This window comes from Gallus gallus, chromosome 11, assembly GCF_016699485.2.
Source record: "Gallus gallus isolate bGalGal1 chromosome 11, bGalGal1.mat.broiler.GRCg7b, whole genome shotgun sequence".
Taxonomy (NCBI): Eukaryota; Metazoa; Chordata; class Aves; order Galliformes; family Phasianidae; genus Gallus; species Gallus gallus.
Window position 1 is genome coordinate 6,239,225 of NC_052542.1, and position 22,643 is coordinate 6,261,867.

The 22,643-nt window shown below is 38.3% G+C and overlaps 1 protein-coding gene across 1 annotated transcript in view; it reads right to left on the minus strand.

Annotated features, from left to right (window-relative positions):
- Positions 1-22,643, minus strand: part of PAPD5 (poly(A) RNA polymerase D5, non-canonical) — a 37,549-nt gene that overhangs the window by 3,999 nt on the left and 10,907 nt on the right. The window contains exons 2-11 of the mRNA XM_015292408.4: positions 15,952-16,075; positions 11,072-11,118; positions 8,088-8,208; positions 6,982-7,089; positions 5,687-5,815; positions 4,194-4,407; positions 3,128-3,254; positions 2,924-3,027; positions 973-1,160; positions 233-397 (exon numbers count right to left, since the gene is read on the minus strand). Of these exons, the coding sequence (XP_015147894.1) occupies positions 233-397; positions 973-1,160; positions 2,924-3,027; positions 3,128-3,254; positions 4,194-4,407; positions 5,687-5,815; positions 6,982-7,089; positions 8,088-8,208; positions 11,072-11,118; positions 15,952-16,075 (1,327 nt within the window). The remainder of the gene's footprint in view (positions 1-232; positions 398-972; positions 1,161-2,923; positions 3,028-3,127; positions 3,255-4,193; positions 4,408-5,686; positions 5,816-6,981; positions 7,090-8,087; positions 8,209-11,071; positions 11,119-15,951; positions 16,076-22,643) is intronic.

The following is a 22,643-nucleotide window of genomic DNA, read 5'->3' on the forward strand; positions in this document are numbered from 1 at the left end:
ACTTCCCAAAATAAAGTCAATCCAACTGAATATGTTTAAGACTGGGAAAAGCACAGAACTAAGCTAGACAGAGATCTGGGTGAATTTTAAATGCAAACAGCACTCAGCGTTTTCTAGTGGAACAAAGGAGAGGAGAAAAACAATGTTTTCTTTCCAGAACAAACTATCCTTCCATAGAGGGCATGTGTAATAGTCAATCTAGGCAGCTGTAACGTTTAAACGTTTCACAAACCTGAGATTTGTTCGTGTTGCTGGATGTATTGCCTGTTTGGCTGTTTTGTGTTTTCCCACTTGACTGGGAGGATTCCAGTGATACTTCTTGTGACCCCACTCTGTTTGTCGTAGGCTGGCGACAACTCAATTGCTTAGAGGTTTTACAAGGTGTTCCATCAGAATCCTTCAGGAAAATGTAAAGTATTAGTGAGTTTTTCTTAAGAACAAGTGTGTTTTTCTACAAGTGAGTGAGTTTTCCCTTAGAAATAAAGCTAGCAATGGATAAAACTTGAAACATTGTTTATTAAACTTTCAATTCGGAATTCTTACTGAGTAAACAGATTTTAAAATGTACTGGTTCGTGATTCCAACGTTAGGCTATATTTTTCATTTCTTATTTTTTAAATAGAATTCTCATTCAAACAGATTTATTTCTAAGACATTTTCTATTTTCCTTTTTAAGCATTCAGATTAGGACTACCAGTCTTTAAAAAAAAAACAACAACAACAACAAAAAACACAGGTAAAAAAGGGCTATGTAGCTTCGTATCTACTGCACTCACTTTCTTACATGCATGGCGTCAAAAAACACACTGCAATCTACATGTGCAAGAATTGCGTAAGAGAGAGTATCTTACACAAGTTAGGATCCTGGATGAAATACTTAACTCTGGTTCTATGCTTTCCCAACATGTTCTGTAGCAATACCAATAAGGAAAACACAGTTCAAAATCAAAATGCAGAAAACCTCCAACTTACTACATCACTAGAGCTGGACAGCGTAGATGATGAGGACGATAAGGGACCTGATGAAGAATTTGAAGAATGTTTACTAAGTGTTTCTGAAGTTTTATTTCTAGGTTTTCCCAGTGCTTCATTCTCTTCAGCGAGATTATTGTTGCATTTGTCTAGTTGCTGATTATCTACTATCAAGGTTACTCCATTACCTATTAAAAATGAGACAAAAGCACCAACATACATTAAGTGACATTAATTGTTATTTTTTTCAATATATGCACCCACTCAGGTATTACGTATCTATTATACCCAGCAGGACATGGACAGACATCTGTCTGTACATACCTCTAATACATACACGCACATTTGTATGTTTGTGTGTATGTACTGCATGCAGCAAACAAATACTTTGCAGAGGCTATGGTGGATTACTGACAAGATCCATTCTTGTACACTATGAGAACAACCAAGCATTACCCACAGTTCAGGATGAAAGAGAGATAAGGCATGGAAGAGGGCAGTTAACAGAGCCCAGATGTGCAGTTTAATAGAACTGCTTTACAGCATGCTTAAATAGCACTCTATATTTAGCTTTATTTTAGGCCTATATACTGCTCCCATACACTCAGCATTCAGCAACTTCCAGCCGTTTTCTACTGGAGCTGTTAGGGTCATAAGAACTCCAAATAACTCTCGTTGGCTTTGTATGATTCCCTCAACTGGAAATACAAGACACAGAACTCTTCTACTTCTTAACTTCTACTTTAATAAATCAAAAGAATCAGAACTTTAATGTAAACTAAACCTGTGAGGTGAACATTGCAGCTGTTACCATTACCTCCATAATATAAGGTTTTATTGTTAAATAATTGCTTTGTCCCACATATTGCACCTTGGAGTTACCTCTGCTTCTTTCCCAGTAACTAGTATCCACCTTAAAGGCTGTCAGGCTTTTTTGGACAACTTGTATTGAATTGGCTTTCTAATAGATTTATGTAATACACGTTTATTGCACCACTAGTTTTATTTGTATACAGCTTCATACGTCTCAAGAGGTAGATAAGTCACGCTACGGAGATTGCAGGACCAAACTACGGTTGACTGCCATTGCCAGTGGTACAGCAGTGCCACAAAGATCTACAGAGAAGTAAAACAGAAATGGCCCATAGGGGGAAATCACTAAGAATATCTTTAAAAACAAACAAAACCGCAGCCTAGCCTGAAGACCGGTACTTGTGCATCTTCTCTGATTTAATGGATAAAAGGAGAAGACTTCCGGTAGCTAACATTCTAAAATTAACTGTAGAGTACTATAATTAATTTTAATTTGAAAACTTCCAGCTAGCAGATACACCTACACCCAAAGAGACTGACAACTTGTTATTGGGCAATGAAAAAAAAGATGATTTTAAAATACATTTTTCAACAAGTCCTCTATATAGATCTTGTGTGTTTCCATTTGTTAGTAATAACAAAATATCAGTCACAATTATTATTTCCCTGTTCTAAAGACTTATTTCACTTATATGGTCAATCCTTGTTTAAATACTGCTTCTGTAGATAGACATTACGTTAAACATTAAAAATAAAAGATGAACAAAAGGTAAATATTTGGATTTTAACTAGCATCCCTAATAAATCTTTTTCAAACACTATCTACAAAGGAAGTGTGACAATAACAACACGTGATTTAAATCTCATGTTTGTCAGGAGCTTAGTTTTACAAACCAGTGCTCTTTACAGACATCCATACTGACCAAATCTATCACTGTAGAATAATGATGCTATGATATAACCTTTCTTGTTGAAGTTTAAATTTTCTGGGTGAAAACACAAGAAAATCCATCTCCACTTCACAAATAAACTTATATTAAGATGTATGCATTGCCTTATGTGGAGCAGAAGCAATAAAAAAATTGCATGTAATCAAAATACGCAGGAAGTCTGTCAATCATGCTTAGTCAAATCTTACCATTACATGAAGACTCAGTCCGACTTTGCATTCCCCACTGCTTTGATATCCAGTCTCTGTAGGTGGCCACTTCTTGTGTTACTCTAATTATTCTACCTAATATACTGTAAACCAGGAGAAAAGAAGAAAAACCCAAAACAATTAATTTTAGGTACACAAGAACATCAGCAATTAATGTCTGAGATTTAGACTCATAAAATTTACCTTTCGGTTTCGTTGTTGGGATAATATTTAGCTATTGGGGAAACTGCATGGCTCAAAACAACATAGGCATAATCAAAAGCCTGTTTCACTTGCATGGCACCATATGAACTCCTCCCAACATCATTACCTTAAAATAAGAATATAAATAAATATATGAAACTGAAACCATGATTATCTCCTTTCCGACAGGGGACAGTTACGTTTTTTTGTTTTTGTTTTTGTTTTAAACTGTCCTTAAGTTCCACCCCACTACAGTTAAACTTTTACAATACAAGACTACTAGTGAAGCCTAAACATATAATAGAATTTAGGAAACCTACAGATATTTACACGTATGGATATCCAAAAGGGTTAAAGTTCAATAGATGAAGAAAAATACAAATAGAAATAAAAATAATGTACTGCATGTATTACAAATGTAACAGTACTATCCTGGGCAACAGTTAGATTGGAAGAACATTCACTCTTTTCTAAAACAGCACATCATTTACCACTTCAGAATACACCCATTCATGTTAACAACTGAATTTAACATAAAAGTAACAAGACAGAATACAGTTATCTTGTTTACATGATTCTAAAGAATCACAGAGTGGGGGTTGGACTAGATGATCACCGGAGGTCCCTTTCAAACCTGTGTCTGCCTCTATCGCGGTTGCACCTTTGTGCTTTATAATATATCCTTATGCCCACTCTTCTCATTCACAGAATCACAGAATTGTAGGGCTTGGAAGGACATATACACACACAGCCAGCTCATAGTCATGCCTGCATTGCTGTAGCTATATTGCTGTCACAGCTCTTTAGGACTATAAAGCAGTTTAGTATGCCTTCTTATACCCAAATTTCCTGACAGTAGCATAGGCACACTCTTGGATGACAAGGTAGCATGTGCTAGGAACATCTTAAAAAAAACAAAGTCACCACATTCAGAGGGCATCTTGTGTTCTCAGACACGAACAAGGCATTTCTTTGAGTTTTGGTGGTCACTACACTATTCTTTGGTTTAACTCTTGAATTAAGCATTCTCTTCGTCAACGCAGAAAAGCACGGTTTGTGAGGATACCTGGCTGTAATGGATCCTCAATATACAGCATTGACGGTCTATAGCCATCCAGCATGCTTTTTTGCACTTCGTCTTTGGCAACGTAAGAGCCACCATCCTTTATTCGGATTCCGGTCTTCAGATAATTGAAGTGACGTCCATATAATTCAAAAAACTCTATTAAAAGAACACCATAGTTGGCATTGGGTGTGCAGGCATCTTCTCTGGGATGCAGCTATTAAGAAGAGAAGAAAAAAATAATCTTCTTAATACTTCAAGTGCCTGTAAGTCCTCTTCTGTTTACCTTCATACTCTTTTCTAATTCAAAGCAAGCACGTTGAAATATAATAAGTAATACATAATAATAAAGTAAACATATCTGAATGTAGTAACTATTCTTGATAAAGCTGCCCTGCCCCTCTGAAACAAGACGTAATCAAAGCTTTTATAAACTCATTACCTCTTTACAATAAGGCTGGCAAGTATTTCTGCCTTTATATTTGAATTTTAAATGTGTTTCTAATATTCTGTGTTCTAATATACTATGTATTTGAACTTTCAGTTCAGTAAGTCAACTTCAGTGCCAATGGCAGAGTTCGTACACAAAAAAAGAGTACTCCAGAATCAACTTGATCTTCAAAAACCTGGGTTTGAAATAAAAATACAGGATTTCAGTCTACAAAGGTACATAAATTAACCCCCTTACTGTTAAGCACACAGCCTAAGAGACTACAAATTGGTTTTGTAATTGATATAAAACTTGACTGGATCTGTTATTGCAAATGGAGATGCCATTAGTTACAATTAGAAAAAAAACAATGGGAATGGGAGAGGTTCTGGTTTGCTTCAAAAAGATATGCCTGTTACCTTCATTTCTTTTCTGCTCAGTTGTCAACTGAAAATTGCACTGAGCAAACACTGATCTCCAGTTCAAGACTCAGGTTTAAAAGTAACTACAATATGAAGAAGTACAAATATACACACACAGAGTGCATACACACAGTTAAACAATAAGATTAAATACAAGAAAAAAAAAAAGAAGCTAGAAGACAGAACTTGCTACTTTGTACTTCTGCAGTATTTTCTCAGCCCAAAACAACAAAATGGATTTAGCTTATGAACTCTGTTCTCTGATATTTAACAGAAAGTAAAATCATTATTCTTTGCCAGGTTAAAAATCTAAACAAGCAAATAAAATTCTATTGTATTCATTTAACCACATACAAAAGGTACGAGCTGGAAACCAAGTGTTACAAAGAACAGCTGTATCTAACACTAACAGTACCATGCTCAAGACCTGGTATCGATACACTAATGGATGTTTCAAACATCTCCTCTAATTCCAGAAGCAGCAGTAAGGAAGACAGAACAGAAGACAGGTGCGATGTGACTATTTGTAAACGAAAAGGGAGCGCAAAGCCACAAACAGAAGGGATTAAATTATTAAGTTTAACAATTAAATCCCTTAATATACACCTATTAGCATCAGCAGTAATAGATTTCATTAAGCTTACCTGAAGGAAACTGACAGCCATTAAAAAAAGACTGTAAGAACCAATTCCACCTGTGAATACTTCATTAAGGTCCCTCTGCAACAGGAACTGTTTCAATACTAAAACTAGATATGGTAATACAGGATATTTCTGAAAAAGAAGAAATGAAGTGTTAGGATACCCTGATGCATATAAACAACTGATGTTAAAAAGCCTCAAATACACAAATTTTAGGCAGAAGGCTTATATAAGCACATACAGACAGTACTAGACAGACAAGTACTTAAGACTATTATGCCAAAACCGAGCAAAGAATGAAGATTTTTTTTCTCCTATACAACTTCTATAGGTTGAAGTAGAAACAAACCGAGTTACTTTCATACTTACTACTATATACAGATAAAAGAACCAAAGATTAACAAGTCGAAGTCCATACATCTAGCTCGTGAGCAACTGAGAAAATCCCCCAATGCTTGGAAGTTACCTTGCAACTCAATGACATTATCAAGATAGACATACATGATTTCTAATCATTTTGATTTAAAGTGCTTGCTTTACTCAGACTCACTGATTTTCCTGAAGGAGTTTTGCTTATCTAACTATTGAAATACTTTATTTTTCTTGTTGTTAGTTTGGCTAAAACCAAAACAAAGCACTTAGCTGTAGAAAACCAATACTGTATCACCAAAATGAGACCGCACTTCATATCCTTACACAGAACACGAAAATCCAAGTAACATTTTCTACTATTTCCATAAAACATTTACCACAAGTGTCCAATACACTGAATCGGAGAAAAGTATATAAAGATATTGTAATATATCCAGATACTGTAATATATCCAATATATGGAGAAAAAAAAAACACAAAAGGTAACAGTATCCATGAGACAGCTATCAGGGAATTCCTGAACAATAACTTGCTGTGTCTGACTTACCCTACTTAATCAGCATTTGTATGCTGGAACAATATTCAACCTAGAACAAGATTATTCCTACCTGCTACAAGACTGCAGAGCACTACTGATTTTATGTTCACAGGAGCACAGTTAAAAGAGCAGAACATCCAAAGTCAGTATTAGTGCATTTCCACGAGTCACTGTATCATTGTAACATTTCCATATGTACTCTCTTTGTACATTTTACTCACTTCATGTCTTTAATGGCAATAAACCTAAGAATTACACACAGTACTACCAGACAACAAAAACTAGCTGTGAATGCATTTCTGCAGTAAGGGGGCAGGTCAAAGTAAAACAGAGTCAAATTAAGTCATGACATATTCAGCTCTATACCTCTACCACAGTATTGCCTAACCTTGATAAAATCTTTGATGAGCTGTGCTGCTTTAACCCCATTCTGTACATTAAAACTGATATCAACTTTTACTTCCGTGAAGGAATCTGTCAGTTTAATAATAGGTACCTGCAAAAGAAAGACAGATGAAGTCAACACACTTCCAACACACATTTGTTTTCATTCTTAATGATATGCATCAATAAAACTGATATACATTATGAATTCATAGAGAAAAGGCAAATAGAAAAAACAGGACTCCTATCTAGTTATGAACACTCTGCCTATCTGTTCAAATTTTGCTTTTTTTAACTCATATATGTTGTTTTCAGTTTACTATACTGTTTTAACAGAGCATAACACTTCAGCTTCAAAGTTATTTCTTTTACATTGGTTTTAGACAGTTTCTGGTGTAGCGCAGTACTAGTAGAAGAAACAAACACCAGAGGGAGACAAACGCTTTAGAAATAAATGGAACACACACACTCCTAAGAAAAGACACAGATTCCTCAGCAAAATTATCTTTAAACAAGAAGCAGAAGGTATTGAGAGCACTCTATTGTATCTCCACCTGCATGATTTCCAAATTATCCTTCACTAATGATAGCAATCAGACACCTGTTTAAACTTCAACACCCTTAACACAGTCTTACAATAAGCAAAAGGAAGTCAGAATAGAATTAATCCCATCCCGCACAAGAAATACCGTTAAATATTTATGCAATACTGATACTGTACTTACTACTTCTGCATGAAAGCATATCATGTCTGCTTACTTGCAATAAAAAATACATATATTTCACTTACTTATGTACAAACTCTGTCCAGAAATTTACAAGTTTGATTACATTAATTCACCTCAATGACTAGCATAAGCACACTTGAAAGCAAGCATGTGCTGTGCTGCGTGGAAACTCCAAAGACTTTTTCCCAATAGAAGAAATGTTTCTTTTGGAACACCATCAATTATTTTGTCAGAAATAAAACCATCATTAAATAAAAGGTTCTACTTTAAATGTATATGTGAAGTAGCTTCTGCTTTTGAGTATCTATCCTTTTAACAACATTCTTCCTTTGTCTAGAAATTTAGCTTAGAACAAGGAAACACCCTCCTTTCCCAAACTTACAGTTGCTTTATCTAAAACCTTTACTGAGTTTTCATCTGCTACATTGTGCTTTCTAAGAGCTTCTTCCAGGGTCCAAAGAGGTAACGTCTCCCATTTTCCAAACACGACTAAGTCAATATCACTGAAATGAAAAGAAATAATAGATATTTTCAAATTATTACAGCAAAAAGACAGACAATTGTACCATGTGTGTACCACATGTAACTAGAAGTAAGCTGACAGAATGCAGCTTAGCCAAATAATTTATTCTTTATATTCTTTGGAAAGGGGTGGGGGTGAACTCTTATGCTTGGGAAGATAAAGAACATTTCAGATTACCAAGAGCAGAGGACTGATACACATACAAATCAACCGGCTTGCCAAAGTCAGACATTAATCTCCTCACATCACACGGTCAGCAGAGAGGGATCAGCTTCTCCAGAGTAATTCAGAGCAAGAAAGTAAGTAATTGTGAATCATTTTTGGGCTGTATTCACTGTTAAGGTCAATTTAACAGCTAGTCACTGAAATGGAAAGCCCTGCTCCCCATCTTCCTCTCCCAGATGCACAGTCCTGTCTTCTTTACTCCAAGTCTGGTATTTGTCTAATCTACAGCAAATCAATTCATATACTAACGAGCCTGGCAGAAACCAATACCCATTCAGCCCCTCCCCCCCCCACCTGCAAAAAAGAACAAACCAACAAAACAACCCACACTCCAGGGGTAATTTCCTGCCTCCTCACAACTCAAAGGTTGTTTTCCGGGTGATCCGAGCACCAGAGCGGGTGCATGGTAAGCAGCTGGCATGTAGTGCTAACAACAGGGAGCAGGGAAGAGAGAGAAAAACGTGGCAACTTTTCAGGAAGCAACAAGCTGTTAAATAAGATCAAACCTTCTAATTAACTTCACTCATTAACTCAGCTCCTTGAAGAAGTATCTCCATCCCTCTACACTTCCCGCCAACGCACACTGACATTCATTTGGCTACGCAGGGAGCTGAAACCCTAATTACTCTTCTTTCCTCTTTGCTTCTCAACCTTTTTCTTGATTTCCTATGCAAAGAAGGCAAGCGTATAACCCTATAGTTAAGTATAGCTAAGGTCACTTCAGGAACATGGAGAAGTGCGTAACAAAATACAGTAAAAAAATAAAAATAGAAGTAAAAATGTAAGAACACTGCCCCTACCCTTCCCCTCCACATAGGTTTTATAGGTTTGCTCATTCACAAATAACGATGCTTTAACATCCTCAAAGCATTCAAGGAAACTACATCTGCACTAGATGAAACAACTCATGACAACAACTAATGTCAGCAACAGGCAAGTTCAGCACCAGTTCAACTGCATACCATTTAGCTGACAAGGACAGGCGGCATTCAGCAAGTTTCTGAAAACCATGTTTAAACCTGCTTGGAGAGCAGGAAAAGGCGCTGAACACTTCTCTTCTAATTTACTTTAACTAAACTAGTGTTTAACACACTAATGATGCTGATGGCGGCAGTAGGAGACATCTTTCTGATGTACACTAGGAAAGAAAAGGCAACTCTCTCATCACCTTGAGTACACATATTACCTGCAAGATAATACAAAGATCCAGCAGCTGAACAATCACACAAGCTGATACTGAAAATTCTGCGCAAGTAGAAGGATATTAGAGAAATTCTAGCATGGAGTAACAGAATTAAAAAGACATTGTAGGTCTCTTTGAATTCAAGGACCTGAAATCTAGATTGACTATTGAGTTACGAGGGAGTGAAAAAAACAGCGCAAAGACAAGCTTTGTTAGAATGCTACAGTGAATTAATTACCAACAGGTGAATGTTGGTTATTTTGAAATTTAGGGAAGAACTGCCACAGGAAGGTTTTCCATAAGTCTATACTGTTTTCAAAGTACCCGCATTTGTTCTCCGCCAAAAACTCATTTAAAACCAATATGGAGAAAACAAAGTATATGGAATCAAGTAGAAAACAACAAACCTTTTTTTGTTATTCCATCAACATCAGAACAATTAAGCAAATACAGTACAGAACTATAGCTATCAGTCATGTGGATAGGAATGCCTTGCATTACCAGTGTACAATCAAGTTTAATTAAGCCCATTTAAAATCTATGTGAAAAGGTCAAGAATGAGGCCAAGCACAAACACAATACGTATTTGTAGGCCTTCTAACTTTTTAAACAAAAAAGGACCAATTCAGGTTTTCTGCAACTTCTTAGACTAAAACAGTTCACGTAGTAACTCTCATGATCTGACATCAGGAGGTGAGCTGACTCAGGTATCACTCATAGTCAGTACTGGATATTAATTTCTCATGTTCCCAAGAAGTATTTCGGAATATCTACAGAATTGAATTAAAATGTTAATCTCAGACTTATTCTATGTAAATGCCTTTAATTCCTGCAGCCATTTAAGCCTTTCATTCTATTTCTATTTAATTGTCAAAAATACTTATAATTTCTATACAGAAGACAATAATGTCATAGAGCAATGACTTTTCTTTATGAAAACTAGTAACAGATTTTGAAAAGGTAGAGGTTAACTACTATACAGATTTCACAAAAGAAGATAAAAGAAAATAAACAGTACAACATTGATTTTTTTTTTTAATCTTCAATGCTAACATTAACAAGGTAGCCCTACATGTTTTCATCTCTAGATGATGAAATTCAGCTTTTCTTTTAAGGCTGACTTCTTATTTTGGTTCAGTCTCTTAATAAAGCCAAATCACAATATTTATTTATTTCTTACAACATAGTAATTCAGATCTTTTACTGATAATGTGAAATCTATATAGATGCATTACAGTTAGTAGCATTAATTACTGTATTTCTGTACATTCTGCAGAGTATTAATAGCACAACCCTTTCTTAATAAAAGAAGTGTATGGACATATGTGCAGAAGTATACAACAGATACTGGAATATGGGATAAATCACTACAGGGGTACAGATTCCACAGGATATCCTTCTTTCTGTATGAAATGTATACAGCATAATTACTAACCTTGTAGGTAAATATAACCCAGTTTTAAAACTTCCAAATATCTGCACCTGAAACACAAGAACAGCGCATAAGAAATCAGATTTGCAGGTTTCAGAAGACAGACAAATTTTACACAGTTGCTTGTAAGGGATGATTACTGCTACCCTCCATTGGTAGAATTTGGTATTGCTAGCAGGTACATGACGCATTTTTCTGTCAAAGCATTTACATACCTAATGTAGTATAAATAGTTAATTATTATGTAAGCACAGACAATAACGTTAACAACTTCAACTTTTCTCCTACTAAACCTTCTCTGCAATGTCAGAATTTTTACCATAACCAAGTTTGGCAAAAGCCATAAACCAGATGATTTTAAAACACTGATGACTGACAGAACACACATACACGCACAAAAGACAACACAAAAAAAATATTAGCTCAATTCTGGTTTTGCTCAAAGTATACCCTTCTGTTTTTAAACACATTTTCAGAATTTAGCTTTACATACTTGTGTTGCTCTGTATACTTAAAAAAGTAAAAATTTTAAGCTCAATAGTTTTTGTTGTCATGTTCGCTTTTTTCCTGAATTATAGGTAGCACAACTCTCTCCTAAAACAATAACAAAAAATCGCTTCAGGAATTGTCACATCATGCAGATTCAGTTCATTGTGCTGAATTTTTATTAGCACTGGAAGTTTAAAATATTGTGTATGTGTTGCAAGCTGTCTGAAACCTCAATCTCCTTAACGTACCCAAGCCTCACTGGGAGGTTGGACTCATAATCCAAGTCTCAGAGGGGTCTGGGGAGACTTCAAAGGAAAGTTATCTACACGTTTGGACTAATTTTCAACTAGACTGTCTTCTGATGTATTTCCTGGAGCCACCTTACAGTTACATATTCCGCTCTAATGAGTCTCATGAACTAGCTTGATTTCCACCTAAGTATATGTCAAGTGACCCAGTTTTCATATTTTTTCCCTTTGGAATAAGAAAAGAGGGAGACAGGAAAAGATTATGTTTTGTAAATAAGTGCTTTAACACTTTAAAAGGCTAAAGAAGCAGAACACAAACGCTTCCTCTTGATTATTTTGCATCACTTCACTCTTTCACCTTTCTCACTCCTATGGCCAACAAAAAAAGCACACAACTGCAGTAAACTTAATGTTCAAAGTCCATAGCTGTTCACACTACAAAAGATTGCAAGAGATGTTGCTGCACTAGTATCAGTATTTCACTAGATCTTGACAACAGCAGAAAGACATGATAAAGATAGGAATTGTAATAAAAATAATTTTAAACTTATGATAAGAAAAAAAAAAAAGCACTGTCTATCAAACTGTTTGGGTCCAGCCAGATCAGGATTTATTCCCCACTAAAAAATCTGAAAAGTTCTTTTGCATAATAAAGCGAACACCGTGGATGGGTTAAGAAAGTCCAAATATGCTTTCACATTACTAAACAAAGGAGTGTGTTCCACTCAACAGCAAAGAAAGCCCTTATTGAATAAACAACCCTGAAAATATTCATAAACTTACTGATACAACATATATGACCTTTGCTGAAAGGAATGAGAGAACATCTGCTATTGTACAATAATTTGGAGTATGAGAAACTGAATTATTATAAAAGAAATCCACACCCACACTCCAATCCCTCTCTCATCCATCAAAACTACAGAGATGGAAGAGGAAGAGTGGGGAAATCAGAACAGATATTTTAAAAGATTTGGATTTATTATCAAAGTAGAATTTAATCCATAGTAGTAGTTGTTTACCCATTTTCACATTAAAAGCATTCCAATTGCAAGATACTACTATGAGAGATGTGTTGGTTTTTACACTGTGCCAATACTGTTCATTTTATTTTTATTCTGTGTAGACGGAGGTAAGAATACGCATTCACAAGACAGCATTTCACAGTACTGCAATGGACTCTTACTGCAGTCAGTATTGATCTCCATAAACTTGTTCAAGTTAAATTCTGGAGTTCCTGAAGGAGCTTTAACAATGGTACGTGTCCAAATATGTCCTCACTATGCAGAAGAGAACTTGGAAACCCACAAAACATTGGGAAGTCTATGCTATCAAAATCCCCACACTGGGACAAAGAACAGATCTATCCACAGCCAATATAAATTCCTCTTTCTGCTACATCATTGAGTTAAAATACTGAATTTTCGCAAATCTATAACAATAAATACAGTCCTACTATTTCCAATTGTAGTATTTTTATAACTGAAGTGCATGAGGTATGCAACGCTACCTCAGTGAGGCCAGACACAAAGCTGAGGGCATTACGACAAATGCATCCTAAACTCCACTGAAGTACTTGTTCAATACTCAGCTTTTCAGATTCAACTACTCAAAACCGTTGTGCCTTCATTAAATGCCTTCACTTAATGTTTTGGGTTGTTCAGTTCCAGTGTAATTAAAGCCTTTCTTATGGTCAGAGCATTGCCGATGCCAAGAACAGTTCTCACTTACTAGGAATGTTTCCTTCTAAGCACATTCCCTTGAGTAAGAGAGCAAATGACACAATTGCTAACTTCTATAAATAAAATAACAGTTTGGGATACCTAGTTTTACCCCTCTCCATCTGCTTTTTCAGCCTTTTCTGAAGTGGAACAGGAAAAAAAAAAGTGTACACACATTCCACGCTATCTCTATACAATTAGATTCATGAAGCCTGATTTTATTTCCTGTGGTATCAGATTTTTACAACACACGCAAAGCTGGATGTGTATGTTTAACTTGAAAGTTTATTTTAGCTGGATTTGCTGCATCTATCAGTCAGAGAGAACAGCTTAAACATTAACTTATCACTTTACACTACAGCTACAGCAGAGGACATTGGACCAGATACCACTCCACCTTCTCCGAGCATGTACTCAACACTCACTTTTTGAAAGTACTAAACCAGTAAGATTTTCAAAAGTTTAGTGATTAACTGAGAAGACTGGAAAATTACAGATGGCTGTCGAAGTTAAAATAGTTGAGTTCAGCAGTTAGTTCCCAAGCAGGTCTGTAAAGTATTAGAAAAATGACATTACCGTAATTGCCAGGTTATAAGCTGGCACAATTCCAGTTCTTAAAAAGATTATGGCTTCAAAAAACCAGTAACAGTATGTTAGATAGATAAAAACTATTTTTTCAATGGCCCAAAGACATATACTGAAAAAAAAAGTCTATTGTTTACATATAAAACATCTGGCTTCCACAGGTTAAGTCTGTCCTACAAATGGTTAGAACACCTTAGAAAGCAGTAAATTCTGGTGTACCATTCAGAATTCTGGCAGTAACAAAGAAAGATCCCCAAGAAATAAATCCACTCACCCCATTAAGCTAGTAAGCCTACAGCACATAAACTTGTCTGGACAACAGTGGCATCTTTTCTAGGCTGAAAATGCGTTTCCTTAGTGAAATCCCCTACTACAAGACTTCGGCAAGGTGTATCATAGTAAGAACTGTTCAAGGCCAGCACTGTTTCCTGTCACAGTGGCACCCCACCACTCCTGCTCTTGAACAGGGTCTACAACTTTGTTTCCTCACCGTTATTGGAGAGCTACACAACACCCATGAGATATACTCAAGCCTGGCACAGCTCCATTAGAAAAACTACTGCTTTTTTCCTTAAAGAGAAAATTACCCAATGTGTAGTACTGACTGTACTGATCCCCCAAAATTCTATGATGGCTTTGACTGATTGGTGTGTGCTCTTTGCACATTATACATATACAACACTAACATGCTGTCTGTAACATGTGAACTACCTTGAAGACAGCAGCGTATTTTACACATTAAAACAAACACATACACATAGCTCATACTGAATTCCAGTAGTCACTCTGCCAATCTCTAAAAACACTTCCCCCCAAAAAACCCAAAAATGTTAGGAAGATCTGAAATGAATAGCAGGTTAAAGTCACTCACGTCATAACATTACCTTCTACTGTGGTAGGATCAAAGTGCATTCCTTAAACTAAAGATTCTGCTGTCTGAATTTGGTTTGTTCTGGTTAACAAGTCTTTATTTTCAGCTACTTATATCTATATTTATCTGCAGATAAATGACTAAGGCTACAAACCTGCATTCTGGAAACGAACACCATGTTAGTAGAGACAAATACGCTAAAAACCCAACAGTGTCTCCATAAAATTTTCTTGAGATGTAAAAGAAGCTTTTCTAGTTTCCCTTCAATCCATCATTTATTATAAACAAAACGAACCATAAATACATAGCTCATAAATACAGAGGAGAAACTTATTTCAGCAAAACAAAGCACTGGCAAAAACCTACCTTCAATGAAAAGTGGCACCAGAGATCTAAAGCTCAATATATAGTGAAAAGATCTGCAGACTTGTTTTTTGTACAGAAACCCGGATCCTTTTCATTTGTAAGATATTTCAATTCAGTTTAACTGCCCATTATGGTCTGCATAGGAGGGCATTGTCAGCATTCCACCTTCAGAGACTTATTTAAGACTGCAGGTCTTCGGACTAGAAGTCCTGCTACAGACTTTTTCAGTCAAGCTATGAGTTTCACATTTATTTATTTATTAACATGGTACTGTATAAGCATGTCTGCCTGCCTGATAATTTTACCTTCATCTTAATAAATATTAATGAGATTAAATATTACCTTGCCATATCTTACGTCTTTCCTTTGACTGCAGGTCTAGCTTGTCTTTGTTCTTTTTTGTTCTTATGTGTGATATAAAATGTTGACCTATATTACCATAGAAATAAACATCACCTCTCTTATTTGACTAGAAAGCCTTTTTTTTTTTTTTTTTGAAAACGGGAGAATAAACAGTGTTTTCACTATTCAGTACTTCAAAGACTAAAGAGGCACAAAATGTTGTCTTTTATATTTTAACAAACAGAACAGTGTCCTACTCACATCTGCGTTAGGCCAGAGTTCCTTTATAACGTTTTCTATCCTGTTCACCACTTCCATTCGCATTCTCTCTTCTTCATGTCTGGGAGACATATACTTATAGAAGTCAATTATTTCTTCATGAAGACTGGAAGAAAAGAAAAGAAAAAAAAAACCAACACCTAGTTAAGGATCAGTCTATGAGCATTGTGCAATAAAAAAATATATATTTTTTAAATCTAGATTTGAAACACTTAGTAAGATTTAGTTTCCCATTAGTTTCCCTACACTAACTTGCATCATAGGTATGGAAGCAAATCTGTGCCAAAGTACCTTCACGTTAGAAGTTGCACTGTGTAAAGTCAACATTATACAGAACATTTCAGTCTTCAACTAAGAATGCAGCTGTAAGCTCAAAGCACACCCAGCCCAAAAGCTCCAAGAAGAGGTTTTCAGCCAGCACTTCCCAGCCTGCCCCTGGCACCAGCAAGGGAGTTCCAGGCATCAGTATATATCCAGCCCCAAGCTTTCAAAAAAGTTTATAGTAATTGTGCCAGTACTAGAGCTAGAAAAACTGCTTCTTTTACTGTTTAGACAAGACACAAACTGAATACTCATTCTCTCCCCGTAACAAGCAAGCAAGTAGTACACACACAGCAGCTGTGGCTCAGAAACTGCCTGACAAGCAGACAACCAACTTGGCAGATGCGAGTTACCCTGTTACATGTGCTGCTCACAGTCAGCAACCTACATTTACATTGCCTTCACTACAGCTGCAATAGCAAAGTCTTCACACAGTGCCACCAATGTGGAGACTTCTGTAGTGTCATCATCAGCTTGACTAACACTGTATTCAAAAAAGCAGACACAAAAAACCCTTAACTCCAGCAAAATACAGAGGAGCTCTGGCACACAATAGCGAAATTAATTTCGTTTGCTCCCTGTAATGGTCATTACAGTAACAGTTCTTTTATTTCATTGTATTGTTTCTAGTTTCCAAGCACACACGTATCCCTCCTTTAAGCTCCAAGGGACCACCAAAAAGGAGCAATTCACAAAAGCAGGTCCTCAGATCAGGCAGAATCCAACACTTCCCCACTGCACACACGTTTAAATTAACCACATGGTGATAACTGAAAGTTGTACAAAGGTGTCAAAAAAAAAAAAAAACAACAGACTGAAACATCTGAAAGGTGTATTTAACAGAGTCAGAGTATGGACAGTACTCAGCATTCTTCAGCACTGCATGTTACAAACATAAGCTTCTTTCTGTAAGGGACCAAGGTGAAATATCTACGTTACTTTTTACTCAGCACTTATTGGAACTACATCCAACATCTGCAAGACAACTGCGCTAACAGCCTATTAGCCTGGGATGGCAACCAGCACAGGCTCTCTACGGCTAATGCAAAGAGAAGAACGCCTCTGAAAAGGCTCCTCACGGGGAATCCGCCAGGACACCCTCAGAGGGAACCTCGCCAAGGCCTCAAGCCCAGACTTGGGGTAGCCTGGCTACACCCACAGCGCCATTTGGCCCACAGCGATGTTTTTAACAAGGCAGAACTGAGTGTGCACTGCTGTCAGAGGGTGCATGACAGCACAGGCCCAGGAGGAGATAAAACCAAGGGACCTGGGGAGATGTGAAGGTGTGGCACAGCACAACCCTTCTGCCAGCTGCTGGTGGCCCCAGCTGCTCCCAGGCTTACAGGGCCGAGCCGCTTCCTCAGCCCAACTTCAGGAAACACTGCCCCCAGGAGTTTAAGTCCCTGAAGCCAAAAGAGGTCTGTGCCAAGGAGATACTGCAGGTCTCAGTGCCTTCTCCATTAACGCAGCCACACGATGCTCCTATCGAGATAAATACATCAGTTGGTGCACCCTTGGAAGCATGTAACTACTGAGGTGCTACACATAAGTATCATACAAGCCTACATCTGGATTGCTCTTATCCTTAGGTAGCTGTGCAAGTTTTTATGGTGAAGAGAAGGAATTAAGCAGGACACAAACACAGACACATCATGCCTGCACTGAACATTGCTACATAATGTAGATGCAGCAAGAGTGAAATGGGAACTTTCTCAGTGACAGAAGACTGGCTTTGAAAGTATTAGAGGCAGCCCTCGGTGTGCCCCAGGGGGAAACCCACTGAGCCTCAGGAGCACTGTGCTGCAGAGTGCAGCCCTCAGCCCCACCTGGAACTGCACTTCCCTGCCCACTGCAACTGCTGCCAACAAGTGAGAGAATGATTAATCAAAGACAAGATAAACAGAAGCAGCAACACACAGATTTCAGAGCAAAACAACACGACTTGGTAGCGTGACTCCAATTAATGCAGAGTTAATTCGAGTTGTATTGAAAATTAAAACCCAAGGTTATTCACTGTCTTAATCAACATCTATAGCAGCAGTTTTTCAAAACAATTTGTTGAGATTAATGGAGCCTGTTGTCTGAAGTCTCGAGTGGAATTTTATATCTTCAGCTGAAATGAAGATCAAAGAGACCAAGAAGTTATTTTTGGCATCATAACAGTATTTTGTTATTGAATGCCACTACATTCATTAGTTATTTAAGATTAAAGTCCTTAAAAGGATGCTTGTTTTTAAAAGGAAAATACGCCATAATAAACCTGATGACGGCAGACAGGGCTATTTCACTTGGCTTTAGAGCCACACTGAAGCTACCGACACCCTACAGCTGCTTAGGATGCACGAAGAGAGTACTCTGCAATGCATAAGAGCGTTCATTTATTTATTACAGTAAATAGTAGTAAATAAGTGTGTCTTTGTCCTGTATTCAAGGAAGTCTTAACATGTGAGGAGAAAAAATACCTAACAGTTGCTCTGAGTTTGCCTTAAAACCAAGCACCAGCTGTATCGTGTCCTGCTTTCAAACCCTGCTGAGTTCACTGCAATTTTACAGACCAAACAGAACTGAAGTTACAGAAAACAGATGCCTCTGAATGGACTGGAGTGCTTGTTATGTTTACCTGACAGTGATAATGATGCATCATTAAAAAAGTAAATGATGGTCACAAAAGTTGCAATGACAAGAAGGACATCACACTGCAACAGCCCTGAACAGCACTGTGAGGAGCACAAAGCCTGTTAGACTCGCACCAACAAGGCAGAAAGCTGTGAGTAATAGGGAATGCAGGACCTTCATTTGATCACACCTTAGTTTCTTCTGCAGGACAACTTGTGGGCTCTACAAGCACTACTCAAGGTTCTCCAACTACATGGCTAAGATGCTACTCTGGAGGATGAACCTTACCAAACCTTTGTCAGTCAATTAAAAGCAGTCATGGACAAACAAAATGTGATTTCTGCTTGAAATGCCCTGCACACAGACACAGACTCAGCTGCCTGGCATATGAAGCAGCACAACGCATTCCGACAAGTTCAGAGCTGGGCGCAGTAGAGCTACCTTTAGCCATGCTGCTCCATGGAACCGGAGACATGCTGGTGCAGACCAAATGCTGAGAAGCAAGCTGCCATATTGCTAAGCAGAGCAGTGAGACAAAGATAATAGCAACAGAATAGCAGCAGTGTTGTCATCGTGTGCTAAAGTAAAGTTCTATGCTAACCAGAGAAGTCAGTTGTAATTGAAAATGTCCTGCTTCTGTCATTTGAGAATTGTGCTACAAATGCACTTGCTCTGGCTCTTCTTCACCATTCCCTTCACAACAGAAATTACACACGTTTTAATTTCCCTGGTAAGGGGGTTACCCACAGCTTCTGATCCGGAATTTCATAGTGCTCGTGTACTACCATTTATTTTACAGGATGTTCTGAAGGAAGCTCCATTTTCAAAGTGGTGAAAATTTCAATTATTAAGAACCTTTGTGGACTGTGGGCAGAAGCAAGCAATGAACACACAGACAACTTCGGTCTCCCCAAACTCTATGCTTTAAGATGAATCACTTCTGATTTCAGAGCTTATTGATTTTATATCCACACCTGGACGGGATATTTACAATGTACTTCTGTATCGCTGAACAAGTCTTTATACCTGAATTTTCTTTGGCTGAATCATTCCTGTACAACAGTGTTTAGATGCCCTCACCATTTTAGATCTACTCTGGAGGGAAAAAAAACCAACTCAGCTGTATCCATCCCTCCACCTCCACTCCAGTTAGGAAAGCCAGGATTGCACATGAGGAGAGAGAACAACTTTGGTTTGAAGCTTCCCAGGATACTTTACTATGAAAAAGACAGTACTGTTTCTGCAACTATAACACAAACGAACGGAATTATGGCAGAACTTCCTGATCCTTTAGAAGTTTCTGGAAGCAAACAAAGTTTGTCCATCTCCCATTTGTGAGCCGTTTGGTCCTGAAAGGACTCTGAACAAAACTGAGGCAAAAGGGAAGCACTGAGAGCCCCAAACCCTCCCTCCTCCAGTATTTTTAAATACAGAAGTAACACTGCACTCTCCAGCAGCATCCCAAATCCACTTTTCAGTTTTAATGCTCATAATTAAAAAAAAATTATTTCTAGATCATTATCACCATCTTCATGCGTTCAGTAATGAACCAGGACAGAGCAGACAACATAAAGACCACAAATCATTTTGCCTACCTTCAATCTTAAGCAAAACCAAGCATTACAGCAGCAAAGGGAGCAGTAAATACACAGCATCTGCTGAGCTCCTGCCCCTACCACCTGCATCTCTGCAGCAGACTAATTCTTTGAGTGTGTGCTAGGTTCTAAGCTACTGAAATAACAACTAAGTGCATCTGCAGGTGATTTAACAGGCAATTAAGCTTCCTGACAACGGATACGATCGGTCCTCATAAGAAACTAAAATTGCACTGAACAAAGCAAACAACTTCCAAAAGCCACAGAGACTTTGGCCATCGCTTTCTACCCTTAATCACTGAACCACATCAATGTACTACAGGTCACACAGTAACTGGATTTTGTGGCCACGCATGCCCTGTGGGAACTTCAAAATGAAAAATCCCCAAAGATTTCCCTGTTAGTAAGGTAACAGATAGGAAAGCATAAGGAGGTACAACTGGGCTGCTGAGAGCTGCATTGCTGGGAAGGGCAGCGCTCGGCATTCATCCACCAACAGCCGGACGCCTCTGAGCAGCACCCGCAGCTCACCCAGTGAGTCACAGAGCTGCCTTTGCTCACTGAGGGCGGGCAGTGTTTTCCCAAATAAGTAAGCGAGGCAGGAGCCCAGACCCCGCTTTCAGGATCGATGTGTTTCAAGATTCATCTAAATACTCTGATGTTAAATTGGAAAACATTTCCCTGAATGGAATTTGTTCGCTTTAAAGATTAGTGGTTGACTAATTATGATATTTCTACAAATGCAGTGGAACAAAGAGAGATGCCGCAAAAACTTACATTACAAGGCCTGTAGTGTCTGTCCTGTGCGAGTATTTGAAATCATGCCATGAAGCCCCTCCTCCTTCCTCCCAATAAACACCACTCCCCCAGGTCCTTCCAAAAAAAATGCAGCTTTTTAGCGATATCCTGAATTTAACGTTAACTTAATGGTTTAACAGCATCATAAAAAGCATTAAAACAACACTGCACATTGGCCATGGCCAAGACATACTAAAACACAGGAGGGAAAAGCAATGTAGGCAGCTTTTTCTATTACTGAATTTAAATTACCACCATCATTTCAGTGGTTTTTTTTAATTTCTTTTCTAGATCCAGAAACATACACTATACCAGGTCCTTTACACATCACTAACACACTGCTACTATTTTGTTAGCGCAGGAAATATTACCGTGTAAGCATTCAATGTGAGGTGTGCCAGTAAGTGACACCACATGCTGCCAGGGCATAGGTGGGATCACTGTACTCCCTGAAGGCTTCCGTACTTCCGATGGGTAACAGCTCTCCACATGGAGACTGGGATCCAAGCTACAACTCATCCCACAGGCCCTCCTCAGCACATACGTGGCTGTGCACATGCCAGGCTGCCTCTGAGCTGAGAGCCAAGTCCGTTGTCAGGCCGAGAAAGCTGACACAGACCCAGAACAGAGCTTTGGAACAGAAGAAAGCTGAGGAGAACCGTCTGCTCTCCCACACACTTATCACTCTGTAGCAGATTTCACTGGGAAGGCCGGTTAAACCAAAAGGAGAGTAACACAATTATTCACTCCAGCCTCCTTCCATCAGAGTTGATTTAAACTGCCAGAGCTCCAGCCCAACTACACCCACAGCAGCCTTAGGACGAGCAGAGGCAATCCGCATCCCCCCCCCACAGCAAGTCAGTCAGACAGCCGGGCCAAGTCCGAACTCCCCCACAGCAGCAGCCGCTGACACACCTGGCTGCGGAGCAGCCGCTGCGATAAGCGCACAGCGCACAGCACAGCTCCCTCACGGCCGCTTGCACAACAGGCACACTGCTCTGCTGCTCAGCAAGAACCACCCAGAACACAGCTCAGCTCTCAACAGCTCCATTTCAGTAACACAGCATTTGATCAAACTTGCAAATAATTTAATGTGAGAATATTGCATCCAATAACAATTCACATCTGCAGTACAGGACTTTTCAGGTCCAGCACAAGAACATTTGCAAATAAAATCTGAAATCTGAGCGTACCACCTAGGAAGTCAGTGCAGAACCCTGCAGCTGTCTGACTCAGTCCTGGGTGGCTACCTGGGGGATCGGGGAGGGCTGTGGGGACTGCATTACAAAACATTCAAAGAACACAGAAAAGAGCCACAAGTCAGCTCGGTTGGATCTTCTCGTT